This window comes from Mustela nivalis (genome assembly GCF_964662115.1).
Source record: "Mustela nivalis genome assembly, chromosome: 16".
NCBI classification, from domain to species: Eukaryota; Metazoa; Chordata; class Mammalia; order Carnivora; family Mustelidae; genus Mustela; species Mustela nivalis.
The window spans coordinates 18,555,244-18,576,762 of NC_139035.1; the positions used below are offsets into that span (position 1 = coordinate 18,555,244).

At 38.3% G+C, this 21,519-nt stretch overlaps 2 protein-coding genes and 1 long non-coding RNA gene across 4 annotated transcripts in view; 1 reads left to right on the forward strand and 2 right to left on the reverse strand.

The window, feature by feature from the left end:
* DHX9 (DExH-box helicase 9) overlaps nt 1-10,809 on the forward strand; it is a 54,108-nt gene extending 43,299 nt beyond the window's left edge. For both annotated transcript variants that reach the window (XM_082702876.1, XM_082702877.1), the window contains 9 exons: nt 110-262; nt 2,823-2,983; nt 3,734-3,845; nt 4,438-4,599; nt 4,691-4,818; nt 6,184-6,413; nt 6,769-6,884; nt 7,587-7,787; nt 10,109-10,809. In XM_082702876.1, the coding sequence (XP_082559002.1) occupies nt 110-262; nt 2,823-2,983; nt 3,734-3,845; nt 4,438-4,599; nt 4,691-4,818; nt 6,184-6,413; nt 6,769-6,884; nt 7,587-7,787; nt 10,109-10,499 (1,654 nt within the window). In that variant the 3' untranslated portion in view covers nt 10,500-10,809. The remainder of the gene's footprint in view (nt 1-109; nt 263-2,822; nt 2,984-3,733; nt 3,846-4,437; nt 4,600-4,690; nt 4,819-6,183; nt 6,414-6,768; nt 6,885-7,586; nt 7,788-10,108) is intronic.
* LOC309849885 lies at nt 10,288-16,011 on the reverse strand. Its single transcript, XR_014303976.1, has 2 exons — nt 14,188-16,011; nt 10,288-14,066 (listed from the first exon to the last, which is right to left on the reverse strand). It is a non-coding gene; the product is annotated as an uncharacterized lncRNA (long non-coding RNA).
* Nucleotides 16,012-18,257: 2,246 nt separating this feature from the next.
* SHCBP1L (SHC binding and spindle associated 1 like) overlaps nt 18,258-21,519 on the reverse strand; it is a 29,414-nt gene continuing 26,152 nt past the window's right edge. The window contains exons 8-10 of the mRNA XM_082702878.1: nt 20,477-20,727; nt 19,434-19,556; nt 18,258-18,614 (exon numbers count right to left, since the gene is read on the reverse strand). Coding sequence (XP_082559004.1) covers nt 18,363-18,614; nt 19,434-19,556; nt 20,477-20,727 — 626 coding nt within the window. The 3' untranslated portion in view covers nt 18,258-18,362. The remainder of the gene's footprint in view (nt 18,615-19,433; nt 19,557-20,476; nt 20,728-21,519) is intronic.

The window sequence follows — 21,519 nt, forward strand, 5'->3', positions numbered from 1 at the left end:
TTTATGTCGGCACAGCTACCTGGAAAGCATCCATCCCTTAGCGGAAATAAGATAGTTATGTACCGGTGGTACGTGTGAGTCTTAGAATTAGCCACTGTTTCCTATTTAGGCAGAAAGTGAAGCTCTTCACTGCCCACAACAATATGACCAACTATGCTACAGTATGGGCCTCCAAAACAAACCTTGAGCAGCGGAAAGGACGAGCTGGCCGCGTGCGGCCTGGATTCTGCTTTCACCTGTGTAGTCGAGCTCGTTTTGAGAGGTAAGACCCAATTCTTGAATAAAGACTGCAGATTTGTTTCTTCACCCCTTCATAGAATACATTCCCTGTTGCCCCCATCCTGCTATGAACTTAAACTCAGAGCACATCAGTGCCTCAAGTTACACATATTGTAGGATAGATAACCTGGCTTAAATAAAAAGATTGTGGCAAGAGTGAGGGGCACCTGGATGGCCCAGTTGGTTAAGCAACTGCCGTCGTCTGCTCAGGTCATGATCCTGGAGTCCCTGGGATCAAGTTCCGCATCAGGCTCCGCTTCTCCCACTGACCTCTCGCCTCTGGTGCTCTCACTCTCACACTCTCACATTCACTCTCTCCCTCTCTCAAGTAAATAAATAAAATCTTTTTTTAAAAAAAGATTGTGGCAAGAGTGAAATTGTCGATGATGGCATGTTTGCTCCTGATTTTCTGATTATCACTGATCTTTTAAAGGGAGGCTATGTGGACATTATTTTAGTTCCACTTATATCTCTTTAGGATTACTGATATTTATGGAATGGTTAACTTCTGGGAAAATACATTTAAAAAATAGTTTTGTATTTACAGAAAATTTCCCCTCCCACCCCTCCCCCAGTGTTAACACATCACTGTCTCTCAGAGGATCCTCCTCCTATGCCTGAGAAATAGAGGGCATGATTTGTATAAGGAAACTAAAACTTAAGGCACTTAGCTGACTTTTCCAGGACTGAAATCCAAGTCTGTTAATACCTTGTCCAATTCCATTTTTACTGTATGTCTGTTGGGGAATGTTTGTGTTTGGGACTTTCTTGGTTAAAAAAAAAAAATCCGTATCTCTGTGAATTACAGATGTAAGATGCATAGTTACGTGTTTCTGGATATCCACATGGGTGCGTTAGCTTTAACCAATTGACCAAAAGATAGAGTTAGGGATTTTATACATGTGTGTATTTATCACAGTGAAGTGTTGTGCGACAGACTTAATTTAGGTGACCACATGTATATAATGCACTGCAGAAAAACCAAGGAAACGTTGATTTGCTTTTATACTGGTAAGTTAGGGCTCTCTGATAATTGTAAATGTCAATTTATTTGAGCATCAGAAGTTAGCTCAGGAGACTGGCTGCAACATTTGGGAGATATCTACTTTTTAAAGGTTAGATTGTCCCCTGAACTAAAGAAACAAGTTCTGTACTCTAACATCTTATAGTGAAAGCCATCTACTAATTAATGGCACGAATAGACCTATAATGAAGGATTTTTGTTCTTTTCTCTATACGATGAGGAACAGATAATGCTGTCTTCATTTATGTAAACCTTGTTTAAGCTGACCTAAGTCTTGCCAGAGGTGTTGGAATCATCTCTAAATGGGTCCCATGAATCCTCATCATGAATACTGTATAGCCAATAAGTCTGAATTAAGAAATTTAGAACATAGGCACCTAGGGTGCCTGTGTAGCTCTGTCGGTTAAGCATCTGACTCTTGATTTTGGCTCAGGTCTCAATCCTGAGGGTTATGATTTTAAGCACCCCCCCACCCCGCAAAATGTAGAGTCCTGGATTTTAATACCGTTTGTATCTATTCTGTTACATAACCTAAATATTTACACTCTGTAGGTCTCTGTTTCCCCATTTTGTAAAATGAGATGAAGTTACTTAACTTTCTGTGCTCCTTCACTTGAAAATGAAAGATAGCATAATGCCAAACACAGGATTTGTTTGAGAACTAAATGAGTTAATATTGTAAAATACTGAGAACAATACTTGGCACATGGTAAGCTCCCAGTAAATATAACCTATTATCATTGTTAATATTAATTTGTAATAGAAACTTTTATTATTAAAATTTTTAAGGGTTAGATAATCTGTAAAATCCTTTTTGGTAGCACTAGATTTTATGAACCAGGACAGGAAGGTGATGTGGGAATGTTAATACTGGCCCAAATCTCCACAGAAAGTCTTACTACCATTTTTCGGGGTGGGGAGGTGTTTGTTTTTGAGTATAGTTGACATCTGATGTTACATTAGTTTCAAGTGTACAAAATAGTGATTCAACAACTCTGTACCTTAATCTGTGCTTCCCACCAGTGTAGCTACCATCTGTTACCACACAGCACTTTTATAGTACTATATTCTCTGTGTAACTTTCATTCTTCTGACTTATTCATTCCATGATTAGAAGTCTATATCTCCCCCTCCCCTTGACCCATTTTTGCCTGTCTCCTTACCCTGTCCCCTCTGCTGTATCTAGCCACTGTTTTTAACCCATGTTTGTCAGCAGGCAAGACCCAAAGAAATTAATAGGTATGGGTAATAACAGTAAGGATTTGGGATAATTTTTCATTTTCCTTCACCCTCAGATAAAAATACCATCAAGCTATAATTGTAAAATCATAAACCACTGCTTATGCAATTAAGAGGGTCTTGTCTAAAGAGTCTTTATAGTAAATACAAAACATTCTTTGATAATTGTAAAAGGATGAGGGAAGGACAGCTATATAAACCTGATTATCTCTGCAAAGATTTCATTAAACAGATGTGTATATACAGAGTGGATGGTTATTTTATGCTTTATTTCACTTAGGCTCGAAACCCACATGACCCCTGAGATGTTCCGAACACCATTACATGAAATTGCTTTGAGCATAAAACTTCTGCGTCTGGGAGGAATTGGACAGTTCCTGGCCAAGGCGATTGAACCGCCGCCTTTGGATGCTGTGATCGAAGCAGAGCACACTCTTAGAGGTACCTAAAATACAGACCTACCTAACAACATGTTAATTGTGCCATTTGTCTTGTCCTGACAACTAGCATGTAACTGATGAGTCAGGATACAAGCAGCAGGCTGTGGTAAGTCTTCCAGTGTTGCCTTACATACTTGGTATGGTCGGTTTTATAAAATGAGGTAAGAAAGGGCTAAGACAGGTCTTCTTTTGGTAAAAAATGTCATTTATTAACCAATATTTAGCGATCAGAATATGAGTTAATCATGATACAGTCTTTTATCTGTAAAAACATCTGTTTGTGTTTTCTAATCTTGTCATAGAAGGGGTGTGATATCATGGGAAAAACTAAGAGCATTGTCCAGGGGAATCTGATTTTGAATTTTGAATCTAGTGTTCATCTGCTGTGTGAACTTTTGGACTTTTACTGTCCAGATTTCATTTCTCTAAAAATTATCAGTAGATGATATCAGACTTATTAGGGGATATGTACTTATGCTGTTACTTTAGTTTTTGTATGTATAGAGTTTGCGTGGACTATTCAGTTTACAATCTACAGGGCCTAATTCTAGTACTTGCTTCCTATCAGGTGCTCCAGAATTTGGTTTTGTTGTGTTTTTGAGTGAGGAGAATTGTTGGCTATGGGCTTGGTGCTGACAGTTGGTTTCACAGATAATGAAAGCTTAACCTGTAAAAAAGTGTTTCATCTTTGCCTCAGTTAAAAGGGGTGTTTGTTACTATTTCTGCTCACAAAGAAATAATCTCCCCACAGAACTTGATGCATTAGATGCCAATGATGAGTTGACTCCTTTGGGACGAATCCTGGCTAAACTCCCCATTGAGCCTCGTTTTGGCAAAATGATGATAATGGGATGTATTTTCTAGTAAGTGCTTTGTATTATTGCTGATACTTAAATGGTAGAACAATTTGAGAATCTTATTCCCCTCCCCATAAAAACAGGATGGGCTCAGAAGAAAAAATTAAATTCTTACATATAGAAGTGGCATACTTCAGATACTAAGGAAAGAATGAAATGGGAAGACTGCATGGTTCCAGTAAATGGACAGCTGGGTCTAACTTGTGGGGAAAGCACAAGTTTCTCAGCAGAATTGCAGTTCGTCTCAGGAGCATAAGTAGTTGTCTTTGAAAGAAAAATAGCACTAGGAAAACAGGTATTTTATCAGGAAATTTTGAAGATTAGAGATTTGAGAAGATGGGAAAGAGAATAAGGAAAGGAAAATAAAATACTTGGTCATAATTTATGCTAAATATATGTCCGTTAATATCAAAGCTCCTTATTTATTTTTCCCTTTCCGCCTCTGAAGAGTGCAGCTGTAAAAGTACTTTGTTGAGCCAGTCTCAGTGCTAATAAAGTGATATCATAGCCAGTGAAGACTCTGGCCCACAGTGACAGTATTGATCGTGAACTGCTGGAACAAGAGTGTGAAAAGACTGAATTTTCTTGTCTATTTCAGCGTGGGAGATGCTGTCTGTACCATCTCTGCCGCCACCTGCTTTCCAGAGCCTTTTATTAGTGAAGGAAAGCGACTGGGTTATATTCATCGAAATTTTGCCGGAAACAGATTTTCTGATCATGTGGCCCTTTTATCAGTCTTCCAAGCTTGGGATGATGCTAGGTATGGGTTTGAAAGAAGAAAGTTGTAAGATGTGAGAACTGTCTCGAGTTTTTAATGTACTAGAGAATGATTATTTATTAATCTATTTTAGAATGGGTGGAGAAGAAGCAGAGATACGCTTTTGTGAGCACAAAAGACTCAATATGGCTACACTGAGAATGACCTGGGAAGCCAAAGTTCAGCTCAAAGAGATTCTGATTAATTCTGGATTTCCAGAAGGTAGGACTCTCACATTGTAAAGATCTATCAAGTGACATTTATGTAGCACATGCACTTGGCAGTGCAGGGTATTTTAGCTTCAGACTTCAGACCCTGTGCTTTTTCTGTGATAATCAGATTTTCACATTTATTCATTCTTTTAAAAAAAGATTGAAAAGGAAGCAAAAGGTTGTGATGCTCAAATTGTGACCTGCTACACAGATGATTAATACATGTTTTAAGAATTGTGCTACCTTGAGACGTTTAGTTTTTTTTTTTAATCTCTTATCTTATGAAGAACAGGTGTAGCTTTTAGCAGTTGTAGAATAAGCAGTTTGTTGAATAACCTCAAATAGTGGTTTGTGAAGTGATTGATCATTCTGCCCACATGTTCATGTTTAGACGTGAAATTTACCATGTTAAATTTTAAGTGCCTTTAAGTAAGGTTTTAGTGTGCCGGGAAATAAGATGGCTTGGATAATGTGATGAAGAGACAATAATCTAGCTGTTTATTTCTTATATTAGTTGAGCTATTAAACTTGTGTTCTCCAGCTAGATTAAAATTCCTAAAATTGGGAATTTCAGCACATAACCAGAAAGAGCTATGTAGTTGAGGGACAGAGTATATAGTTGGGCAAGATGGCAGATTTTAAAAGGATATGATCTAAATAACTTAAAGACAAAATGTTTTCCTCTGTTGTAAACCAAGTTTGTAGTTTTTTATCAAAATCAAGGAAGAAGGAAGGGCATATTTTGTATGCTAGAATCCTCACAATAATCCTGAGATAAAGGTATTGTTACCTTGTTTCATAGAAGAGAAAACTAACACAGAAGTTTAAATTACTATACCAGGTTCGTTTGGAGTTGGTAAGGAGTTAGGAGGTGGTAAGATTAGAACTCAGGTTTGTCCAGCACAGAATATGTCCATGCTCTTAGTGGTCACGGTCATACTTTCCAAATCATGATGAGAAATACTCCTAAAGCATAGTCTGGGTAAAAATATTAGCTCTCATCCAGTGGGCTCCCCTTGGATTGTCGCTCCATCTTTAGAAAGAACAGCTGTTTAGGAACAGCAGATGGAATACTTTGTTCACCTATTGGTTAACTCACTCGGTGTGTAGATGATTAATGGGGGGTTGGGAGAGGTATCTGGGGTGCCTTTTTGTCTTAAGTAATCACTCCAGGCTTGTGTTGTGGCAGAGTCTAAAAGAGAATGCAAGTATTTTAGTCTTCTTGTGGTGGAGACTCTGCAGAATTTCTCCTTGAAATTAATCTGGGTGCAAGAAAGGTGAGAAGGAGTCAGTTGTCCTAATTCTCTTAACTAGTTTAAATGCAATATGAAGATTAGCCAGATAATCTGATACTTTTATGCCATTCCTCTTACAGATTGCTTGTTGACGCAAGTGTTTACTAACACTGGACCAGATAACAATTTGGATGTTGTTATCTCTCTCCTGGCTTTTGGTGTGTACCCTAATGTGTGCTATCATAAGGAAAAAAGAAAGATTCTCACCACTGAAGGGCGTAATGCCCTTATCCACAAGTCGTCTGTTAATTGTCCTTTTAGCAGCCAAGACATGAAGTACCCATCTCCCTTCTTTGTATTTGGTGAAAAGGTAAGAAGAAGAAGGGAAAAAAAAGTTTCAGTTTAGAAAAATTCATGTTGCGGGACCTTCATGGGCTCAGTACGTTAAATATTTGACTTTGGATTTGGCTCAGGTCATGATCTTAAGGCCCCTTTTTTAGGATCTGTGCTGAGCATGGAGCCAGCTTGAGATTCTCTCCCTTTCCCTCTGCCCCTTACCACCCACCAACAAGGAAAAACTTAGTGGAAAATCTACATTGTCATTACTTAATGTGCAGTGGGAACATGAGTTTTAATTTTTGAAACATAGTTCATTATCATTATATGGCCATGGATTGGCAGCTGGGATGTCATCTGTTTCTTCTTGCCTCTTTTTTTGTCTACAGATTCGAACCCGAGCCATCTCTGCTAAAGGCATGACCTTAGTCACTCCTCTGCAGTTGCTTCTCTTTGCCTCCAAGAAAGTCCAGTCTGATGGGCAGATTGTGCTTGTAGATGACTGGTATGGATTTTCAGATGTGAACTCCAAACTGCATTCTTAGAATTGAGGTCTGATAGGGTTCATCTGTTAATCTAACTTAATTTGTGAGATAAACATGACAAATTTCATGACATAAATGAGATTTTATAACATTGTCTTTTCTTGGAGAATGGTATATCTTGGTAGTATAGTTCATACTCAGTGGTAAGTCATACTGGTGGAAACAAATGCATTAGGGATTGAAGCCACATCTGCCCCCATGCATACTACCCTAGGGCATTGGAATTTAACTGGAACTTGGGTCCTCCTTTTATATACTCTGTTGGTTAGAGACTACTGGTAAGCCTGTAGTAACCACCTGACAAAAATGTAATAGATCTTAGTGACCCGTCAGTAGGCTCAGTTGTATTCCCAAAAACTCCAGCAAAGTGAGTCTCGTCTTTCATTCTTTTATTGGAAGCTGAGTGATCTGTATTGTTAATAGTATTTTGCTTGATAGACTTCCTGGTTTACAGTACATGCCAGTAGCCAGCTGTGTGTTTTAAGAAGTTAGTGTAAGACTCTTATCATTCTTCGTACCTGTGATTCCCTAAGTCTGGGGAGTTAAAAGTATTAGTACTTAGAAGTTAAATTTATTCCATCACTTACCGTGTGTGAAATTGAGAGACAGTGGTCTTTTGCTGTATGTACCTTTCTTGTACTTATCGTTTTTCTCTGTTTTAGGATCAGACTGCAAATCTCTCATGAGGCTGCTGCCTGCATCACTGCTCTCCGGGCGGCCATGGAGGCTCTGGTTGTTGAAGTAACCAAACAGCCTAATATCATCAGCCAGTTGGACCCTGTAAATGAACATATGCTAAATATGATCCGCCAGATCTCTAGGCCCTCAGCTGCTGGTATCAACCTCATGATTGGCAGTACACGGTGAGTACACAGTAACTTCTCCTTGAACCAAGCAGAAGATGGTGACTTTTGCTGACCTAAAATTCCCATAGTCAGCTGATAGAGGCCTTGTTTATTTAAGTTAGAATTGTAGACAAACATTGAATATGGAATTTAATTCTGGTTAAAACACAGAGAAAGAAGGATGTTACTAACTTTTATCTCTGTTAATAGTATATCAGCGCATGTTGGAGATTGAAAGGGACCTTGAAAGTACAAAGTCCAGGGTGGGTCACATGACAGGAAAGTGACAGAGCCTAGACTGTTCTCTTTCCACAGTTCTGTTTTGCCATCTTTAATGAAAATATGTTGATGGGCTAAATAGTTGCTTCTTCAAATGAAAAGCCTCAAGGTTTATCTTAGTAGGGAAATATAAGAATATGACTGTCTTAAAGATGAATAAAATTTCTCTTAATTCTTAGAATGTTTTATTTGGTTCGCTTTTTTCCACATTTTTAATCTTTCTTTGCTCACAATTCTTTATTTGGAAATATTTGATAGTTGCAGAGCATTATGTGACACTTCGTTTCGTACATGTGTGTGCACACACATGCTTCCTTTTTCTTAATCATTTGTGACTAAGTTGCAGAGGTTATGACATTTTACATCAGTATATTTCATGTGTCTTTTAAGCACATAGCTATAATACCATGATCACAGCCCCAAAATTTAAGCGTTTAACAACACTAATACACATATTAAAATTTTTCTAATTATCCAAAAATATTCTTTAATTTCCCTTTTAAGGATCATTTACTGCTTTCAGTTGTAAACTGTTAATAATTTTAATATATAGAACTAGAATTCATGAAACATTCTGGGTCCCATTTTGCTATAAACGATTTACTTTTTAAATTTTATTAATCAGGGGCGCCTGGGTGGCTCAGTGGGTTAAGCCGCTGCCTTCGGCTCGGGTCGTGATCTCAGGGTCCTGGGATCGAGTCCTATGTTGGGCTCTCTGCTCAGCAGGGAGCCTGCTTCCTCCTCTCTCTCTCTCTCTGCCTGCCTCTCTGCCTACTTGTGATCTCTCTCTCTGTCAAATAAATAAATAAAATATTTAAAAAAAAATTTTATTAATCATACAAATAGTATTCATTGTGTGCCAGGCACTGTGCTAAGTGCTTTTCTGATATTAACTCATTTTAATACTTGATCTCTCTATGATGTGGGTAGCTCTTGTCTGCTTTAATCTGAATAAGGAAACTGGCACAGAAGTTAAGACTCAAGGCCATATGGCTAGTGAATAGTGGGACCGGATTCAAACTAAGGCAGTAATGGCTCCTGAAACAGTGCTGTTATTTATTCTGCTCTACCTTGGTTTTCCAGTGGGTTAAATTATATAGGAGAATTATTGAGGAGTCTTCAAAAAAAAAATGTCATAGGCAGATACAAATGTGGTGCTCATATACATTTAGAAGAGAGATTACTTTTGGCAGGAGGGGTGGTGATTAAGAAGGCTTCACATGTAATCTGCTCTGTGAAGGACCAAAGTCCAGAACCTAGAAAGTATGGGATAAATACAGGAAAGCGTTTAGGATGCGTGAATATAACGGTGGCTTGCGTTGCACTAGGGAGAATTGAAATGGGGAGGCATAGATTAGGCAAGTTTGCAGGACCATTAGTAGGAAGAATTGGTAATGGATTGAAATGGGGGGAGCAGGGCAGTGAAGGAGTGAAGACAGATCCCGGCTGTATTTCTGACTGGGACAGCTGCTGAATACACAGTGCTAGGCTCTGTAAGAAAAGCTGCGTAGGAAGAATAAGCAGTTTGGGGTATGCAGAGTTAGCGTTGTTAAGTGAGACATCTTGATTCAAGCAGTTTTTCATTACCCCTCATTTTCTTTGTTTGCCACACGGAACATTTATGTGTAAACAAACCACCACTGGCATGGTTCAAAAAATGTATTTCAGAGTTAATGTAGGCACATACTTGGTGATAAAGATTAACTAACATTGCCAACTCCCAAGAGCCTCTTCCTTACATGTTACTGCTTTTGTAGGATGCTGCGTAGCTGAGGCTCAGTGAAAGCAAACCCTCCATCTTAAGTTGTAAGGACATACTGCCAAATTGAAGATTTTTTAGAATGGACCAGAAAGAACTTTAGAAAAACAGACGGTTACAGTCAATGCATTGTGTAGCTACTATGGAGTAACAGATTTATTTCATTTTAGTGTATATTTGTGCACCTGGCTTCATTTTCTTTATGTATTAAATTTTCAAATAGGATTGTTTATATTTTATGACCAGTTGAGCTGTATTAAGGATCCTTTGCTGAAGAGGTGATTTTGTACTTTTCTCCTAGGTATGGAGATGGTCCACGCCCTCCCAAGATGGCTCGCTACGACAATGGAGGTGGATATAGACGGGGAGGTTCTAGTTACGGGGGTGGAGGCTATGGCACAGGAGGCTATGGAGGGGCTGGAGGCTATGTTGGTAGCGGAGGCTACGGCGGCGGCGGCGGCAGTGGCGGTGGCAGCGGCTATGCTGGTGGCTCCAACTCCTACCGCGGAGGCTATGGCGGAGGCTACAGAGGAGGTGTTGGCGGTGGCTATAGAGGTGGCTCTGGAGGAGACTTCAGAGGGTCAAGTGGAGGAGGCTACAGAGGAACGGGGGGATTCCAGCGAGGGGGTGTTAGAGGGGGCTATGGGAGTGGTTATTTTGGACAAGGAAGGGGGGGAGGTGGTGGCTATTAAAACTTGTTATGTCAGTGCCTATGCATAGACAGTTTAAAAAAAAAAATGCATGCTACCTGTTTTCCCAAGTTGTTTATTTGATGCCAGTAAGTAAACCCATTTTCCACCCATTTTGTGGCTCATTATAGTTTAAGGAAACCAAGCATATAGATAACATTAGTGCTTTTGTTTATATTATGTAAAATACACTGATTCTAAAACTACCACAGTTTGTATTTTTTCTTTAAGGAGTAAAATATGCCTTTAAAATTAACTTGATATTTTCTTGGCTTTAGTTTAATACAATAGAAAATAAAAGTATTATACCAAATACTGGCCATGTAGTTCATTGTTGACATTACACGTCATGTTGTTGACGTTATTCTGTTACTTGTAGTATTTAGAATAAATAGCCTTGAAATAGAATTCTTCTTCCAGTAAATACTGGCCAGTGCACAATTTCACATGGACCTCTACCCCTTAATAAAACTTGATCTAGGGCTGAACATTTTGATTTTTTCCCAGCTTTGTCTTTGAGAAATCTAAGACCAATGTAAGCATTCTCTTTTTTAAGTTTGCAGTTGAAAATTAATTTGAATTAGACCTAAAAATTAACCCACAAAATTCTTGAATTAAGGTTATGTTTAGTCGAAGAATGAAGGTAAGTGAATTGTCACTAATGCATCAAGTTTATTTTAGTAGAGAGGTTTATACATGTATAACATTTTATAGTTCAATAAATTTTCATGTTTCTCATTTGAGATCTAGCACAGTACAGTAGAGGTCACAAAGGCGTTGGATTAAATAGATGTGGACTCATATCTTAAAGCTGCTCTGGGACACATGAATTATCTTGGGCAAGTTACATTGTACATTAGAGTCCTTTGCACAAATCTTATTTTATATGTCCTTTAGATAATGTTGATCAGCTGATTATTCCTGCCTGCTTACAGAGTCTCAGATCTATATCTCCACCTGAGATTTCCTTTCCAGACTGAAGAAAACTATCTAATTCAACCTTTGCCCTATCTTTTGTTGAACTGTGTGTGGTTTTTTAGGGTTTTTTGTTGTTGTTTTGCTTCTTAATCACGGAAGTTTCAGCTACTTAATTGCCAAGCCTTAGTCAATTACCACATGTAGTTAGTTCTATTCCCAGAACACCTTCCATTTGTGCTTTTGTAAGCCAACTACCTGCTCTATTCCAGCTCTCATTAACTTGGATGTACAGTGATGCAGCAACCTCTTAACTGGTCTTCCTGCTGGAAGTCCTCCTGTCTACAATCCATTTCTCCATTTGACAGCCAGAGTAAACATTCCCATTCAGATCTAATACCACTGCCACCACCCCCCCACTCCCGGCCTACACCAGTTCTGTTCCTGTTCTAGCCTCAGTCATCCTTACCAGCTCTCCTTACCAGCTTTGTCACTGCACCATGCTTTCTCTCTCCTTTCATGCATGTTGTGGAAACTCATACCACAGAAAGTAAAAATTCATTAATGCCTCGCTTAACTGGTGCTCATTTCTCCAATGACTTGTTAGAAATGAGAAATCAAGATGACCAAAATGGTGGAGAGAGATGTCAAATTACATTCTCTAAAGCTTTTAAGAACAACTTAGGCGTAGTTCTAATAATCTTTGAGTCTTTGGCTAAAAACCTTAGGAAGTGCCTATGCAGATTTCTGTAATTCTTCTTGTTGTGACTGTCTCCTTTCTGTATTCTGCCCTATAAATCGTAGCTATCCTCCCTCAACCAGCCTCTGTCTCTTCAGCTCCATGAGACTGCTTGTGCTCTGCTTCATTCTTTATTCCTATGCCATGATCTATCAAAATACCTTCACAGAAAGCCTGGGTGATCATAGGGCTCGTCTCATTTGTTTCCCTTAATTTGATGATCACAGTCCTGCATTGTTTGATTCCTGAAAGCAGCTGATTCAGATACATATGCACAAACATATGCATATGAAGATCTTTATATAGATCGTTTTTTTTTAAGAAATCATTTTTAAAAAATCATTTGGTTTTCTAGTTGTTTACATGGGAGTGGGAAGGAACATAAATATCAGACTGTTATCACTGTAAGTAGAAGTCAATTTAAGTCAGTTTTAATTGTCAGTCCATTATAACATCATATCCAGAAATCATTCCTTCGAGAGAATGATCAGACTTATTGGACAGAAGACCACATGGAGTTTTTTGTGGCATATTAATACCTGAAGATTCACCCAATGTGTTATGGTTCCTTTCTCAAACATTCCTCTGTAATCTGCCTAGAACAAAAAGAATATTCAGTTAAAGGGATGTTGCAGCAGGTGCAAGATGACTGGAAAGTGTTTCCAAGATGAGAGCTGATTGCACCCCTCTCCCATTTAGGAGAGTATGGGGGAGAGAATTTGCAAAGAAAGAATATGTAGATCATCACATACATTGGGGTTTGGCAGTATAGTGAGAGTTGGCACTGAGAAAATTGGGTCTGCCCTTCTAGAAATTCAGGCAGGGATGAGAATGGACCTGTATGTGATGGCATCTTCACTATGTACTTAGAAGCTTGAAGATTATAGCAGCGACAGCCCAGCAGCTTTCTTTGAGGCCTGAGGCTGGGGGTGATGTAGAAGGGAATTGTAAATTTCCTTTGGGTCCAGAGAGAGGTCAAAAAGTTAACTGGGAGCATAAGTTGACGTGCCATTTCCAGGAAGCCATGCTGAAGAGCTCTCTGTGCCTAGAGACTGTGTTGGCATGTATTTGTTAGCAACGGCTGCAATTTATTGGGATTTCCTATGCTGTGGAGCTGCACATAAAACCCTCGGGACATCACCTATGCCAAAGGCACAGACCAGGAGAACATGAACAGTGTGTCAGCTTAGGATCAGCACAGACAACTAGAAAGAGGACATCAACTGTAGCAAATCCCGTATTTGAAAGCCAGTTGGTTTCCTTGCCTTTGATTCTATAAGCAGAATTGGGATTGTAGGGCAGTAAAGGACACTAGGAATGAAATTTTGAATTGTACTGAAACTGACATAGGTTTTGGTTTTGACTGGAAATATGATTCTTGATTTCCAGTGGATTTACCTGAAAGACACATTTGGCCAGAAGACAGGAGTGTTATTTAGTGTGTTTGTGTGCCTTTGATAATTGTGGACTGTCCTGTTAGGTATAGTGTAAAAGGTTTCTGACTCACATGGGGAAAATTTACTGTTGAATCCTTCAGAGCAACTGAGGTTATCAGACTATTTTAGTGATGATTTCACTAAACCTACCTCCTGGGAATTCTTCCTGGGAAGAATCTACTTCCTGGGAATTCATTAGGGTGGGAAACTAGAACAAGTTGGTCACTCTGGGATTAATGTTAATGGGAGATCATTCAGGAATTTCCAAACTTTGCAATTGCATTTATTTCCTTCAAACCTAGAAATGAATTTAAGTATGGAGGTAATAAAGGAAATTGTTTGTATAATCCAGTGTCTGACACTTCTGACTTTAACCGGTAAACCTGTATTTTCTTTGGAACCTGTAAAAATGTAAAATAATTACACTTAGTGATTATTTTTTAATATTTTAGTAACTATTCAAATGACTGAAAATTTACACTTTTAAAAAAAATTATTTATTTGGCGACATTATAAGTAGGCAGCAAGGCAGGCAGAGAGAAAGGAGAAAACAGGCTCCCCACGGAGCAGAGAGCCCCGATGTGGGGATGTGAAAATTTACACTTTTAAAAAAAATTATTTATTTATTTGGCGACATTATAAGTAGGCAGCAAGGCAGGCAGAGAGAAAGGAGAAAGCAGGCTCCCCACGGAGCAGAGAGCCCCGATGTGGGGCTCCATCCCAGGACTCTGGGATCATGACCTGAGCCACCCAGGTGCCCTGAAAATTTATACTTTTAAAATAAGAAATACAATAGGATTTGGTTAACCTTCTGATCTAAATAAAATTTAAATTTTTTTGGCATTAGTAATAGTTTTGAGCATTTCAAAATAACGAATTTTTTTTTTAATAACACTTTTTTTTTTTTTTTTAAGATTTTATTTATTTGACAGGCAGAGATCACAAGTAGGTAGAGAGGCAGGCAGAGAGAGGAGGAAGCAGGCTCCCTGCTAAGCAGAGAGCCGGATGCGGGGCTCGAGCCCAGGACACTGGGATCATGACCTGAGCCAAAGGCAGAGGCCTTAACCCACTGAGTCACCCAGGCGTCCCTAACCTTGAATTTCTAATAATATCTATCCGTGGCTTCAGAATTTTACTGGTAAATTTTTAAAATGTGCATCTTATGCAGCCACAAAAACTGAAATCACCAAAAAATGTATATTGTCATAATGTTCAGTATTAAAATACTGAGTTACACAGTTTCCTGAGTTTTCTACAGAACAAATCAGTTTTCCATAGAAAAAAGCAACATATGTTTGCGACTTTGGTTGAACAATAATATGTGAAAGGAAACTTAAATTAAATGTTACCCAAATCAGTGGTCGTAAGAGTGGACTGAGAGGCTTCTTTGAGAATATGGTGATAGCCATGGGCTGTCCACCAAAAGGCAGGTACATAAAATTTACTTAAAATCTCAGTAGTTCACAGACTCGAGACCTGTCTATATGTTTATGTTTAAGAACACCTGATTCGGTTCAGTCACTGAAAGCATAGTATATTAATGTAGTTTTCTCATTTTTTACTTCAATACTTTTGGAATATTTAGACCTGTCCTCAAGTGCAGTGCTTTCTGGTTGTAACTGTTCAGTCTAGAACACTTTGAGATAGGTGTCTCACCAAGAATGGCAATTTGCTCCTTATAATCAGAGCAATTTGTCTGTGTCCTGTGCTGCCAGAGGAATGTCTCAGTCTTTTGATCTGTAGCCACCTGCCATTTTCACTGCCTCTACTTCATGAACCGACAACAGGCTCTAGTATTGTGGGTCCCATTCTGCTCTTCAGTTGAGTCTCTACCCTAGCTGCTGCTGGCGTCGTATGGAAAAAAAAGGAAGTCTTCACCCCACACCAGTCTCATAAGAAAAAAACAAAAAGGGATTAAAAATCATCCCTTTTCATTCCACATCGCAGGCCACTCTTCTAATCTTGATTTGTCCAGTCTCCACCTTAAGAGTCCTCTAACATTTTCATCCCAGCAACTTCAAAGTCCTGGATTGTAAATCTTACCTGTTTGTAGCATAGGCAGAGACCCATTAGTACTGTTATTTAACACAGTTACTACTTGGAATGCACATGCAGTGTGGGATGTAATGTTCCTAAGACCAGTGTCCGTACTCTGAAACTTAGTCTAGTAGGAAAGCCAGATATGTACACAAAAGGGAAGGGCGGAGCAGAAATATAGAACCTTCCCTCCTTTCGGTGAGACTGAAGAACAGGCAGGAGAAATTCAAAGCAGATAGGGACTCTACTCCATCAATTGGTAATGCCTCTGAAGATGGAGGAAGGAAGCCATAACCCAGGGAAGGCAGCTGCCCATCAGAAGCTGGGAGCAGCCCTCAGCTGACAACTGCCAGGGAAACGTCTAAATCCTACAACTGCAAAAAAAAAACCAACCCCGCCAGCTACCCAAACGCACAGGAAAGAAAGTTCCTATCAACACCTTGATTTAAGCCACTGACACCCATGTCAGACTTTAGCCTACAGAAGATAAATTGGTGTTAAATCTTTAAAGTTGTCATTTGTTACACTGGAGGGGAAAGTAGAGATGGGAAGGTAAAGGAGATGTGAAATACTAAATTTCTTACATGCTTTTGCGTGCTTGAGAAACCTGAGAATAGGGAAAACAACGTACTTGAAGTGGGCCTGGAAAAGAAATTGGTTGGAAACCAGTGGCGGCAGCACACAGAAGGCAGGTGACCGGTGAGTGCGTGTTGTGCTCATGCAAAGCGCTTGCTCTTTGCTCTCAAAAGATCCTTTGTCCATCACCTCTTCTGGGAGCCAAAAACAGGTAGAGGGAGATGATTGGAAGGGAAAATGCCTCCCCTTACAGCTCATTAAATTGATTATAGAAAGACCGTTCTTGTTAAAGCCTCCATGAAAATACCTGCAATTATCTCATGTCACTCAGTGAACAAGACCTTGTGTAAAAAAAAAAAAAAAAAAAAAAAGAATCCTGATGAAACTGAAGAACAACCATGCCTTATTTGACTCTCAAATCAAGAGATCTTCTTTGACAAACATTCCTAAATTACACATAACATCAAGTAAGAAATCGAGGAAGGAAAATAAGTGTGTGAGCCCGAGTGTTTATTTCCTTTTATATACTAAAGCCAAAAATAAGTACTGCTTTGTAGAAAAGACCACTAGTTGTATCTTAGAAAATGATCCACCAGGGGCACCTGGGTGGCTCGGTGGGTTAAAGCCTCTGCCTTCAGCTTGGGTCATGATCCCAGGGTCCTGGGATCGAGACCTGGGATGTATACACCCTGCTCGGCAGGGTGCCTGCTTCCTCCTCTCTCTGCTTACCTCTGCCTACTTGTGATCTTTGTCAAATAAATAAATCTTAAAAAAAAAAAAAACCCGAAGCCCCTATTTTAGAGGACACATAACCTCTCCAACTTAAAGATTAACTCTTAAAGAATACATAATTTCTAGCTTCAGTTGTAGTTAGGTGGAGCCATGTAATTAGATTCTAGTGGGAGGGAGGCATGAAAGTTGGAATAATGTGTGTAATTGTAGGAAGGTCCTCTCTCTCCTGCTGCATGGTTGGAAATTTAAACCATGGCTTAAACTATTGCTAACTTGCTATCTTGGCCCATGTGGTGATTTTGAATGGAAACCATACAATGGTAAGACAAGATGGAATTCTGACATTTCAGGTTTTTAAAACATTTTTTAAATACTTACTTGAGAGCACAAGCAGGGGAAGGGGCAGAGGGAGAAGCAGACTGCTGAGCAGGGAGCCCAAGGCAAGGCTTGATATCCTATGACCCCAGGATCATGACCTGAGCCACACAGGCAGATGCTTAGCGGACTGAGCCACCCAGGCGCCTCTATATTTCCGTATTCTTTATCTCTCATTTTGGATGTCCTAAGTTGCAGCTGAACCTAATTGTGTCTAATACAGTGCGTCCTATAGTGCTGTCTTACCTTATTCCAATTCCTAGCTGGATAAATGGGAATGAATCCGAATTGGCTATAAAATTTTTTTCTATTACTTACTTAGAACACCTGATGCTTCTTACTAAACTAAGAGTATCAAAAACAATGTTTAAAAACAAATTGTTTTGGAATTAAATAGTGATGATGGTGGTATCTAAATACTAAAAATAAACTACATACTGTTAAATTATAGACTTCAAAAGGGTGAATTTTGGGCGCCTGGGTGGCTCAATGGGTTGGGCCGCTGCCTTCTGCTCAGGTCATGATCTCGGGGTCCTGGGATTGAGTCCTGCATGGGGCTGTCTGCACAGCAGGGTGCCTGCTTCCATTCCTTTCTCTCTGCCTGCCTCTCTGCCTACTTGTGATCTCTGTCAAATAAATAAATAAAATCTTTTTTTAAAAAAAGGGTGAATTTTATGGTGTATGAATTATATCAAAAGTGTTACTGGGGGGGCGCTTGGGTGGCTCAGTGGGTTAAAGCCTCTGCCTTCGGCTCAGGTCATGATCTCAGGGTCCTGGGATCGAGTCCTGCATCCGGCTCTCTGCTCAGCAGGGAGCCTGCTTCCCTTCCTCTGCCTGCCTCTCTGCCTACTTGTGATCTCTGTCAAATAAATAAAATCTTTAAAAAAAAATGTTACTTAAGTTAAAATGAATCATCCAATGAAAGCATTAGAATGTTTAAATATTTTTTAATTAAATAGGTTTTTAATTTAAAACTACCATTTCTTTGGGATATGAGGATTATTTATTAAACAAATCTCTGAAATATAAAACATTAACAACATAAATCCACATACTTTAACTTGTGACTATTCTGATATCCCCCTTCAAGTTTGCTTCTATTTTATTGTTGTTCATCTCCAGGTTCAGATTCTGCATTACCCTGGAGAGCATACTGTCATCTTTTTTATCCCCTGAAGCTGCCCCTTTGTTGAGGGCTTCTTCTGCTACAATAAAAAATTGTTCAGTTGGTTGAAGAATGCTTACACCATAGCCATTATTGTTGTAAATATGATTATTAGTCATCTTCAATTTTGGTGCTGGAAGAACCTGTTAAATTATTCAAGGAAATTAGTTTTCAATAATTTCTATAAAAAAAAAATAAGTACTCTAGAATTTATTTAGGTTTACATGTTTCTTTAAAACAACAGTCTGTTTTAAGCAAGCAGTGTTTTCCTCACTGCTTATTGTCACAGTAACCAAGGAAATCTCTAATATTGAAATACTAAATGAAGTTCTCAATTTATTTTATGTAGTATAACTTTAATATATAAAGCTTTAATATAACAAATATAAAATATACATAAAAATATATAAAGCTTTAATGTAACAAATATAAAAATAATTTCAGATATTGACAATGCTAAATTTTCAAATAATTATATTTAATCTAGAATTCTAGGGAAAATGTTCATCAACTACACAAGTCTAGAGAGGGATCTAGAAGAGTAGAACAAATAGTAGAAAGGAATGGGAAGACATTTCACTTACAGATTATTGCTATTTTAATTGACTAGCTTAAATTACTTTACAAATTTTGAAAGACTTAAATTTTCTTAATATATTTATTATTTTTTTATTTGCTTTACTTTCCAAAACATATTACAGATCTGCCCAATAAAAATCTGAAACATTTTTATAAAAACCAAACTATCCACTTTATCAGTTTTCTGCTAAGAATTAAAGTTGAAACTATTAAAATTAGAAGGCTAAACTTATTTCATATCAGCCGTCATTTAAACTATATTTTAATTATCTCTACTATTCTTTTCCAGATCAATAACAGACTAAACCTTGTCTAGACATAGTATTTTAGTATTTTTGTGATAATTCTTAAAACAACTCTATATTTAAGAAATATGAGAATACCTTCATATTAACACCACCTAAGGTGCTTTTTGAATTATCACTGGTTCTGAGGTTATTACAGTGATGAATTTCATTCCTTTCTAAAATGGCTATGCTTCCAGGATACAGTTCAACACCAGCACCCTGTAAATTAAAAGCAAAACAATCTCAAAACACACATGCACCTCTCCAAAATTTTCTTTAGATTTAAAAATTGTAATTCTATTTTACCACTCTTGACACCCTAAGTTACACAAAAATAATTCGTGTAATGATTTATTTTAGAGATAATGTTTTAAAACATTAAAACTAGTATCAATCTGTGTTAGAAGATGATTGGGCCTAGACGGAGGGTTGTGGTCACACAGTCTCATTGAGTCACATTGCTCTCCCACCCAAATGAAGTCTTTAGGAGGGAGCCAAAAATCTCTTCAGAGCAATTCTTTCAATTGTTATAAAAATTTATATATATTCTAACTCCCTCAGTGCTACTAATGTCAACTTCCTCAGTTTATTGGAAATTAAGTAATTCTGTTAAATCCTATTTTCATCATTTAATCTTTTCATTTAGTTTTGCAGTATTTCAGTGGTCTTTGTTAAGTAAATGTTAACAAGTTAACTGACTCGTGATCTGTTTTGTAGCCAGCAATTTCTAGATTTTAAAAAATATCACATTTTGGGGCGCCTGGGTGGGTCAGTGGGTTGAGCCGCTGCCTTCGGCTCAGGTCGTGATCTCAGGGTTCTGGGATCGAGTCCCACATCGGCCTCTCTGCTCAGCGGGGAGCCTGCTTCCTCCTCTCTCTCCCTCTCTGCCTGCCTCTCTGCCTACTTGTGATCTCTCTCTGTCAAATAAAAAAAAAAAAAATCTAAAAAATATCACGTTTAAAGCCAGCAATTCTTTGGACTTAGTTCATTTTTCCTTACGTGTGCTATGATGCCCTGTACTTGTCCTGATTTTAGCAGTTTCTAAGCTTGATTATAACTCAGTTCAAAGGTGAAGTCACTTATCCTTTGCACAGCAAGGTATTTATTGTCAATAAAGCGGTCTTTATAAAAGGAAATACCTGGGCACCAGTTATTTCACTGTCTGTAATTGTCAGAGCAGCCCCTGTAAGAACACACACTCCTGTTCCTTCGCATTTTAATATACAGTTTTCTAGAGTCATGTGACCAGACTCCACCACCACAATACCATCAACGGTCCCTTGTTGTATCAAAGATAGATGCATTAGCTTCACATTATCAGCTTTAGACACCACGAAACTGTCATGAGAAGGTTCAGAAGTAATCATAATTTCCTCTCTCTTTCCAACTCCTGATTCAAGGAGACAAAACAGAAGTAATTCAGTAATCCCAAAGTTTAAAGTCCTTTAGTCAAATCATTCAATAATACTTTTTCTTTTCACATATTTTTTGTAATATTTCTAATTATATACTTAACTGTAATGTAATTTTTTGTCCATATTTGATGCCATGATGGGAGAATCTGGGTTTATAGTCAATATAAATGTACCTGTATTCAATATACTTATTCCATAATACATTTTCCTAAGTTTTCCTTTATATAATCAATGGTCATTTACAAAATGTATAAGATACAAAAAAAACTACCTTACCATGACTAAAAAAGACAGTCATGTGAATTAGTTTATAAGATTAATCATATCTACAATTTTGGGGCACCTGGGTGGCTCAGTGGATTAAGCAGCTGCCTTCTGCTCAGGTCATGATCTCAGGGTCCTGGGATCAAGTTCCGCATCGGGCTCTCTGCTCAGCAGGGAGCCTGCTTCCTCCTCTCTCTCTCTGCCTGCCTCTCTGCCTACTTGTCTGTCTAATAAATAAATAAATCTTTAAAAAAAATCATATCTACAATTTTGATCTAGAATAGTTAAAGCAATCATCTAAATTTAACAACAGTGCAAAAATAAGGGGTCGTAGCTTCAAGGCTTTAAGATTTGAAAATGACAGATACACTCCTTATTACCCATGCAGTTCAGCAAAATACTACTGGTTACAGTCATCAAGATCTAATGAGTTTTTGCTCAATTCTTGAATTGATAGGCAAAGCCTCAGTCACCTGGTTCTTTTTCTTTTGGTCAGACAGTGG